The following is a 9,970-nucleotide window of genomic DNA, read 5'->3' as shown; positions in this document are numbered from 1 at the left end:
CTACAAATGCTGTTCAGAAATAGTTTTTTCTTGTGTGTTATGGTGGGCAGAGCAGTTCTGAATTGATATACATGTATGCATTATGTAGTTTTGCCTCATTTGGTCATTTGGTTACCAGGTGTCCATTTGGAGTCTCCAAATGGCTTTTTTTGAAAAAACGCCTAGACTTTTTTTTAAAATAAAAGCTTACAGAAACTAAATTTTTGGGAGTATCATCTTCAAATTTGAATCAAAATATGGTCAGACATTCAGCTTTATCTTTATGGTGTTTTCAGGCCTTTAGCATTAAAGCCTCAACCATTTTTCCCTCAGTGAATTTCATTCAAAGATATCGTGAGTCACTTTCATGTACAATTTACCTTGTTTTACTCTGTTGCTATAATAATTGAGTTATTATGACTCCAGAGTAACAAAGGTTCAAGTGTCTAGTTTCAAACAATACCAGATTTATAAATATAGACCATAGGGTTCAAGAGCTACAGACATTTTTATTTGGGTATGTAGTTTTTCAGAAAATGCTCAAAAATAAGGGCGCACAGTAAGTGGTTAAACTGCAGTAAGTGAACTTCAAGTTAACATGTGAGATTGTACAATAAGGTAGAAATTGAGCGTGTTCCTCAATTTTCTGTAATGCCTTGTTTATAGCTGAACTGATGTCATTGCGTGTTCCAGTGTCATTCAATAGCTATACTCCCGACAGGGGATCTCAGTCACCGCTAGCTGAACGGAGCTAAACTGCAGTAATTAAAGGGAAATAAATCGGTGGATAAAGAAGTTTTGAGTGTGTTCCTCAATCTATTTAACAAAGCCTTATTCATAGCTTGATTGCCAGTGCGTGTTCCATTGCCCAATCAACTATGCTATTCGACTCCCTGGGTTAAACACTAGAGAATAATGCTTGCCTGTTGGTGTCTGTTCACAAAGTGAATTTAATTTTGCTTAACACTGCGTGTGTCCGAGCATGATTTGAATGGGAGTGTTTTAAAAGCTTGATCAAGTAAATTTTAACTTTGTACCAACAGCAAAGAAAACCTGTTGTGTTTAGGTGTCCAGAGAAACTGGCACGGAGATTTCAGATCCGCCGAGATCGCTATCACTATTTCCCTCAACTGCAGTGCGAAGCTGCTATTTGAATAAAGTTAAATTTAACTCCGAACGAACTGAGAGTTTAAGCGCCACACCTCAAAACCATCTAAAATGGTGTTTGTTATTTATACAGTGTTGAAATGCGCCGACATTTCATGTTACATGCTTAACTGTACTCGCAATGTAACAATTCACGTGCTAGTCCACTAGAGTTTGTTTTGGTTGCCATAGTTACTATCGTGACACGGAAGTCTTAACCTACTTCCGGAGCAACTCTGAACTGCGCACGAGCAGCACACCGACGCTATTGTAAACAAACTACACAGTGTTGCTAAGCTAACGAAATGGTTGTGTTTACATTGAAGTATATGCTAAAGCCATTAGCCTCAAAGGTTAGCAGTTAGCATTAACATCCAGTGGTTGAATAGAGTGTCTGTATGGGCAACACCAAAGTGATTTAACCCTTTAAACATCTAAAATAATACACTTGTTGGTCTCTTTCTCTCTCTTATTTCTCCCTTTTCTCACTTCTTACCACTTATTTGCATTTTACTAGAAAGGGAAATGCTGACTCACAATTATTAATTGTGCCAAATTCAAATTTAATTAAAACAATGAATTTATTTGGAATCATTCAAATTTTTCCCTCAGATCATTTCATATGATCATTACTTCTAGTATTCCCTCTCATGCCTAATCAATTTAGGTACGAATAAGCCTTGAACTTTGAAAGTTTAAGTAAACTTATGCTACCTAATTGATCTGTTACCCCTATCAATATATTCTATTCAGACTTATACTTACTCATTTTATTGCGTTTTACCACTCTTTCTTCCTGTTTGGTTACACACTTAGCCACTGTTGTTTAACTTATTGATTTCCTTCTTTATTTAATTTCATTTTTGCTTATTTTGCCCATTTATTACTTTTTAATTTTACTTTGTCTTACCATTTTATTTCCTCTGTGTATCCTAGCTTGGGAACGACACACCTGAGCCCTTAATAGGAGACATTGTTATCCCTCACTACGAGTTCAAATAAATTAGAAAGACAACTCTCTTTCACTTAAATTTTATTTTTGTTTGATTAGTTTTCCCGCACCCTTAATCGAGTCTCAAACCGGGCTAACAGTATCCCACCAGAATTAAGTGAAAATTAGACAAAAAATGCAACTCTCTAACTCTTCCCACCAAGTTTTTCCCTGAAGAGATTTGAGTCTTTACGTTTGCCCGTCTTGTATAAAAATGTCAGTGAGTTCAATATGTAAACCTAGAGAGGCGAGGGCATCATGCGACTGAAAACAGAGTCTGGACGATTTACAACTCATCCTTTTCGTCTTCATCCTCTGGTGGTGGGCCGCCCGCGCTGCCGTACATCTTGCTTATGATGGGGTGCACGATTTCCTCCAGCTCCTTCTTCTTGGCCTGGAAGTCCTCGAGATCTGCGTCCTGGTGAGACTCCAGCCACTCGATCTTCTCCTCGATGGCCTTCTTGATGGCCTCCTTTTCATCGGACGACAGTTTGCCACCAAGCTTCTCTTTGTCCCTAATCTGGTTCTTCAGGGAGTAGGAGTAGCTCTCCAGCTCATTGCGGGCGTCGATGCGCTCCTTCAGCTTCTTGTCCTCATCAGCGAAGCGTTCGGCCTCGTTCACCATGCGTTCGATGTCCTCGGGCGTCAGTCGGTTCTGGTCATTGGTGATGGTGATCTTGTTCTTGTTGCCCGTGCCCTTGTCCTTTGCGGTGACGCGCAGAATGCTGTTGACGTCGATCTCGAAGGTGACCTCGATCTGAGGGACGCCGCGGGGAGCCGGAGGGATGCCGGTCAAGTCAAAGTTGCCCAGGAGGTGGTTATCCTTGGTCAGTGAACGCTCACCTGGAAAGATTGAGGGAAAGAGTGAGAACAGATTCTACTCTGAAGATTAAAGGCACAATATGCAAGTTTTCGCCACTAGAGGTCACATTTTCAAAACAGTAAGAAAGGCGAAGCTTGATAACGCTATAAAAGAGAGTAGAGTGATGGGAGATGTCATTTTCACCATCCAGAGATGTATGCAGAGCCGTTGAGAAACAGAGCTACGACACTCCCATAGGCTTCCATAAGAACTGAGGAATATGGAAGTAAAGTGTGTCACTGCATTTTTTGACATTTTAACGCATGAATTGACCTCTTGGAAATCTGGACAGTAGTGGTATTTTATGAAGCGCGTTGCAGTTAATGTTTCTCGTTAGATAATAGACAGTTATACTATAATTGCAGTTAGATAACGTGAGAAACACCTTAATAATGACCATAACCAGATGCTAATTATCATATTTTTAAGCTTTTAGTCTTTCAGCAATCTTTCTCTGTAGGAGGTTGAATGTGTTTCAAGGAATGCAAAAAAGAGTTTCACTGAATGATATAATAAAATAACACTGGGATGTGAGTAATTAACCTTCTTAAAAGCAAACAATTATGACCGGCAAAACACTTGAGCAACTAGACTAGAGCTAAATACATGTAGGCATAGGCGGAAATCCCGGGAGGGTTGGGGGGGGGGGCTATTAGGACCCCCCTTATCTGAGGGTTCCCCCCCTAAAATTATAAAAAAATCACGCTGTGTATTGTAAATAACAATGTTTTATACTTTGTAAGTAGTAAAACAACACAAACGCAAACGAGGCAAAAATGCATTTTAAGTTTAGAAACATTCTGAGTCTCCCACTCCCTTGCCTCACAGTGATTTGGTCCAAATGCCTACTTTCCTCTTTTATATCACCTCAGTGTTGCCAAGTCCGTGGTTTTCCCGTGGAATTGGGCTACTTTAACACTGTTGCCGCGGGTTGTTTTTCAGGTTCACTGCTTGAATCGACCCCAATAACGTGATATTTAGCCATGGAATGCAAATTTTACTGGAGGAACCCCAGCGAAAAATGTGTATTTAACACCCCGGAACGCGATTTTTACCGGGTAACCCCCCTCGAACCGCAATTGGGCTAATTTTGGGCTAGTTTGGAGTAGCAATTGGCCGTTTTTTTTTGTTTTTTTTTTGAAAACCTGGCAACCCTGCATCACCTGCAGACACAAGTCCGGTGAGCGAGAACAAAAGTCAATTGTTGTGGAACTCGGCTGTCAAGGCTGTTTTATTCACTTTGTAAGGAAATTAACTCTTTTAAGAGGTGAATCGAATCTGAAGATTCAAAATCAACCTGATTAGAACTGATTCCAAATTTGATAGTTTACACTTTATCAACTGTTCGTCCAGCGAGACGTTAACATCAGTATATCTTAACTATTTGGATATTTATATTATTTCACACACACACACACACACACACACACATACACACACACACATACAGTTCTGAAGATGAGAGTTTACGGAGTTCTGAGGAAGTCCCAAAGTTCAAGTACTTATTACTAGTTCTTAGATCGCAACAAGAAAATCACAAAAGCAGAGTTTGGCTTATATTTACTGCTTAAAATCAATTCAGCACCAGTTTTCCAGCTAGTAAGGAGACCTTGTTTTACTTGCGTTTGAGTTGAGAGTGGAGAGGGGTCTTCTCTGTGGCTTGCCCCAGGGAATCCCGGCACCTCTGATTGGTTGCCGATCTGTCGTTTGGATAACGTCTTTTTGGGAGAGCCCTCGTGGTGAATGGAGGTTCCAGCGAGACGTTAACATCAGTATATCTTAACAATTTGGATATTTATATTATGCCCTGGCCACGGTCATAATAACTGTTAGTGATGATTATTAAGCTACGAGCTAGGTAGCAAGATCTGGGCAAAGTTTTAACTTTAAAATACACAACACAAGACAATGATTCTTATAATGAAACGAGGTTTTATTGAGCTACTCTAAGGACAGATTAACTAAACTACTAAAACACACACACACACACACACACACACACACATACACACACACACATACAGTTCTGAAGATGAGAGTTTACGGAGTTCTGAGGAAGTCCCAAAGTTCAAGTACTTATTACTAGTTCTTAGATCGCAACAAGAAAATCACAAAAGCAGAGTTTGGCTTATATTTACTGCTTAAAATCAATTCAGCACCAGTTTTCCAGCTAGTAAGGAGACCTTGTTTTACTTGCGTTTGAGTTGAGAGTGGAGAGGGGTCTTCTCTGTGGCTTGCCCCAGGGAATCCCGGCACCTCTGATTGGTTGCCGATCTGTCGTTTGGATAACGTCTTTTTGGGAGAGCCCTCGTGGTGAATGGAGGTTTGCCTTGTGACGTAGGAGCTTCGGAAGTCGGTTGCCTTAGGTACAGAGAGTGATGCTTGAAGTTCTTCTGAGAGTTTCTTTGCTTGGTTTTAGACTTCAAATATTTCGGCAGTCACAAAGTTTCAACGGAGTGTTTGGAGTTCTGGATGACCCAATCGCTTGATGGTGCAGATTGTGAGCGCAAGTTGGAGCGCGGTCAACACAAAGGCGAAAGAGCCACAATCTGTTCGGACATTGGAGTTTTGATTGAGTCGATTTGGTCCGTCCCACGGGCGATTGTTCCAATCAGACGTTGTGGCAGGGCTTAGCCACGCCCCAGACGGTTCCTCTTTGTGCATAGATTAACATAATGCTCCCTCCATCACATGAGGAGACCATCTCTAAAGGTTTTGTTAATACTTCTATAAAGTGTTGTAATCATGCGTATGATACCAAAAATCATAATTTCATTTACACCAAGATATTGCAAATAAAACAAGCTTTCACCCAACATCAAGTATCTGGCATACACATTAATACATTTTATCTACTAAAAAGGGTTATAAAACATTGATTAAACTCCATCGATTACATAAAACATATTGAGCATAGAAAGGCACAAAACACATTATTCATGGATAAAGTTGTCCTAGTGGCAATACTTTAAATGATGGTCTTTTGAAATTGTCTGTGTACATTTCTGTGTTTCTTTGTTGGAAAGAAAGAGTGAGTTGAAAATGTGCAGAAGAACAGGAAGCAAATGGTCAATGCAAGATTCAAGATTTTTTATTTGTCACATACTGTACATGGTTACATAGAGTATATATGACCAGCAGTGAAATGTAAGTCAGGTCCGCTCCATGGACAGTGCAATTATTAAAGAATACAAACACAAGAAAATTATATATAAATATAGGTATGGAAAAAGTAAGATAAAAAAATAAGAATAAAAATTTCTCAGCTGTCGCAGATGGTACAGTCTTTGCCTGGCTTTATTAACCTGAGTTTGGATGTGTGAAGTCCAAGTCAGGTCCTCGGAGATGTTTACTGTACTCACTCATGTTCCCCGACGACAGACCGGCATTGTATGCGGCAGTGTGTTTGTTTACTGCAGCACGGATTGTTCTGTCCACCCATGGTTTTTGATTTGAGAAGGTCCTTACAGTTTTTGTATCTGTTGCTTGTTCGGTTAGCGTGTTTACAAAGCTTAATGCTACATCCGTGAACTCGCTGACGTCAGATGAACTCGCTCGGAACATGTCCCAGTCGACGTCATCAAGAGCCGCCTGGAGCTCCCACGTTCAGGGTGATGGAGTTGTAGGTGAACTGGCCTACTTTACCACTTGAGGTCTACCAGTGAGGAAATCTAGAATCCAGTTGCAGAGTGAAGAATTCAGGCCGAGGTCCATGAGTTTAGAAGCTAGCTTGATGGGGACTATAGTATTGAAAGCTGAGCTATAGTCGATGAATAGCAGCCTTACATAGTTCCCATTCCTGCTGTCAATGTGCATGAGGGAAGAGTGCAGGACGTGAGAGATGGCATCTTCAGTAGATCTGTTGGGACGATAGGCAAACTGAAGAGGGTCCAAAGTATCAGGGATGGAGGAGCAAATGTTGTTCTTTATAAGTTTCTCAAAGACCTTCATGACTATTGACGTGAGGGCAACTGGACGATAGTCATTCAGGCAAGAGGGGTTATTGTTCTTAGGCACAGGGATGATGACAGATTTTTTAAAGGGGGTGGGGACTACCGAGGTAGCAATGGACTCATTAAAGATGGATGTAAACAAACCAGCGAGCTGATCAGCACAGGACCTCAGAACACGGCCAGAAATCCCATCAGGACCTGCTGCTTTCCTGACGTCCACTCGCTTTAGGGCCCTCCGAACCTCATCCTCCAATACAGTGATTACATGATTATCGCTTCTCTGTCTGCAGCTTCCTGACGCGCTGATCGGCAGAGTCGCGCTGCCTCGATTGCATTCAAAGCGGCTGTAGAAAGAGTTTAACTCGTCAGCCAGCGACGGGTCTGCTCTCACAGCTGCAGAGGATTTATTTCCAAAGGCACAGATGGTTCTCAGTCCCTGCCACATGCGTCGAGAGTCATTGAGCTGAAAATGAGACTATTCGTTCCCTGTATCGGAGTTTGGCGGCTCTTACCGCGCGTCGGAGATCATAGCACGATGCTTTGTACTCACTCATGTTCCCCGACGACAGACCGGCGTTGTATGCGGCAGTGCGTTTGTTTACTGCAGCACGGATTGTTCTGTCCACCCACGGTTTTTGATTTGAGAAGGTCCTTATAGTTTTTGTATCTGTTGCTTGTTCGGTTAGCGTGTTTTCAAAGCTTAATGCTACATTCGTGAACTCGCTGACGTCAGATGAACTCGCTCGGAACATGTCCCAGTCGACGTCATCAAGAGCCGCCTGTAGCATAGCTTCTGAGTGGGAGGACCAGCGCGTCACTACTCTCTGCACCGGGGGTTCTTGAACGAGCCTTTGTTTATATTCCGGTGTGAGGAAAATGGTCCGATTTGCCAAAAGCCGGTAGTGAGCGAGCTTTGTAGGCATTCTTAAACTGAGAGTAGCAATGATCCAGTGTATTCGGACCTTTGGTTGGACAGGATATATGTTGATAAAAGTTCGGCATGACCTGTCTGAGGTTGGCTTTGTTAAAGTCCCCCGCGATGATAAAAGCAACGTCAGGATGTTTGATAATGTAACCGCTGAGCACATCGTGAAGCTTAGACAAAGCCAAGCTGGTGTCTGCCTGTGGTGGAATGTAAACAGCAGTAACGATGATCGATGAAAACTCCCGGGGCAGATAGAATGGGCGGCAAATAATGGATAAATGTTCCAGATGAGGCGAGCAGGAGCGCGACAGAGTGGAGATATTCCTGGGGTCACACCATTTCTTGTTAATCATGAAACACACTCCACCACCTTTGGATTTACCGGCCTCGGCTGTTCTGTCCATCCTTAAAACAGAGAAGTTATCAGACGGCGTTACAGCAGTGTCCGGGACCGAGGTCGTTAGCCATGTTTCAGACAAACAAAGGATGTTACAGTCCCTAATGTCCCGTTGGAAACTTATCCTGGCTCTAAGATCGTCCAACTTATTCTCTAAGGATTGGACATTGGCAAGCAGAATGCTCGGCAGAGGAGGGCTGTGTGCTCTTTTCCTCAGTCTGTTGCGAATCCCAGCGCGCTTCCCGCGGTGTTTCTTAATCCGTCGCCGCGAACCGTTCCCTTTCAACCATTGTTCATCTCGGCGTTCCGGAGAATCTCAGATGGTCACGATGGGTTGGAGGATAAAGTGTCCTGAAACAGGTTAGTGTAGCGGTGTCCAATGTCCAAAAGTGTTCTTTTGTCGTAAGTGATAAGTGCAGACGATATGTGTGTAAAAAGAGAGAGCAAAAGTAAACTCTAAAAAAAATTAACTCTAATGCATAGCCATTGCGACTTACCTATGATGAATTTACAGCTGAGCATGGGCATTTCATGCATTGGATGCGTCAGCATCACATTTGTATATCTGAATTCCTGATTGGTTGACAGATCTCTAGGTGCTGATCCACCATCTGGACTGGATATGGACTGGATCTGTATGGCTACAGTTACCTCGGAATAAGAATGAAAGACATCAAATTTCAAATATTAAATGGAACGATAAAATAACGTTATTAACCGGTTAATGGCCATTTCAAATTTTCGATTCTGTTCAGAACTATAAAATTTGATTTCGTTTCTGTTTCTGGTTCTGCTCCTGTCAAAATTTTGTTCGTTTCCAGTTTTCGTTTTCGTTCCTTGAACCGGTTCAGAGCCCTGGTCAAAGCAGCTTTACAGTGTCAAACAGGAAAATTGTTTTTCAGTAATGCAAGACAATAACAAAGTCATTTGTCCAGCTAAAGTCAGTTCATTGATGATTCAGTGATGCCATCATCCAGTTCAGCTCTCTTCCAATAGTGTCTGTGCAATCAGTCAAGCGTCCCCAACTAAGCAAGCCAAAGGTGTCAGCAGCAAGGAACCAAAACTCCATCGGAGACAGAAATGGAGAAAAAACCTTGGGAGAAACCAGGCTCAGTTGGGGGGCCAGTTCTCCTCTGGCCACACGAAACCAGCATGGCATGGTTTAATTCCAGAAGTGTGTCTGCCTCCCGAACAATGCTAGGTAGATTGTTCCAGAGTTTGGGCGCTAAGTAGGAAAAGAATCTGCCGCCTGCAGTTGATTTTGATATTCAAGGCCAGAGTTTTGAGATCGCAGCGGACATGAAAGACTATATTGCAATATGAGCTCACTCAAGTATTGAGGAGCTAAACCATTCAGGGATCTCTAGGTCCTGATCCACCATCTGGACTAGATATGTACTGGATCCGGGTGGCTGCAGTGACCATCTGATCTGGATACAGACTGGATCTGGTGGCTACGGTGACCTCGGAATAAGAATGAAAGACATTAATATTAGCGTAGATGCCATTCTTCTTACGATGTAACGAGTACATTGGGTGTTATGGGAAGTGTTCCCGGGTTCCAGCTGACCTAATTAATGCAGCCTAACAATCCTTTAATGGATTTGATTTCTAGAAATGTGATAGTGTGTTATGTGCATGCCAGGTTAAAGAGATGGGTATTTAATCTAGATTTAAACTGACAGAGTGTGTCTGCCTCCCGAACAATGCTAGGTAG

At 42.3% G+C, this 9,970-nt stretch overlaps 1 protein-coding gene across 1 annotated transcript in view; it reads right to left on the bottom strand.

Annotated features, from left to right (window-relative positions):
* Positions 1 to 2,317: 2,317 nt before the first annotated feature.
* LOC107734415 (78 kDa glucose-regulated protein-like) overlaps positions 2,318 to 9,970 on the bottom strand; it is a 26,519-nt gene continuing 18,866 nt past the window's right edge. Inside the window, exon 8 of the mRNA XM_016546367.1 lies at positions 2,318 to 2,959. Within this exon, the coding sequence (XP_016401853.1) occupies positions 2,403 to 2,959 (557 nt within the window). The 3' untranslated portion in view covers positions 2,318 to 2,402. The remainder of the gene's footprint in view (positions 2,960 to 9,970) is intronic.

The sequence above is a fragment of the Sinocyclocheilus rhinocerous genome, unplaced genomic scaffold (assembly GCF_001515625.1).
Source record: "Sinocyclocheilus rhinocerous isolate Xijiao unplaced genomic scaffold, SAMN03320098_v1.1 scaffold1632, whole genome shotgun sequence".
Taxonomy (NCBI): Eukaryota; Metazoa; Chordata; class Actinopteri; order Cypriniformes; family Cyprinidae; genus Sinocyclocheilus; species Sinocyclocheilus rhinocerous.
The sequence above is the reverse complement of the archived record's forward strand: the minus strand, read 5'-3'. Positions and strand labels throughout refer to the sequence as shown.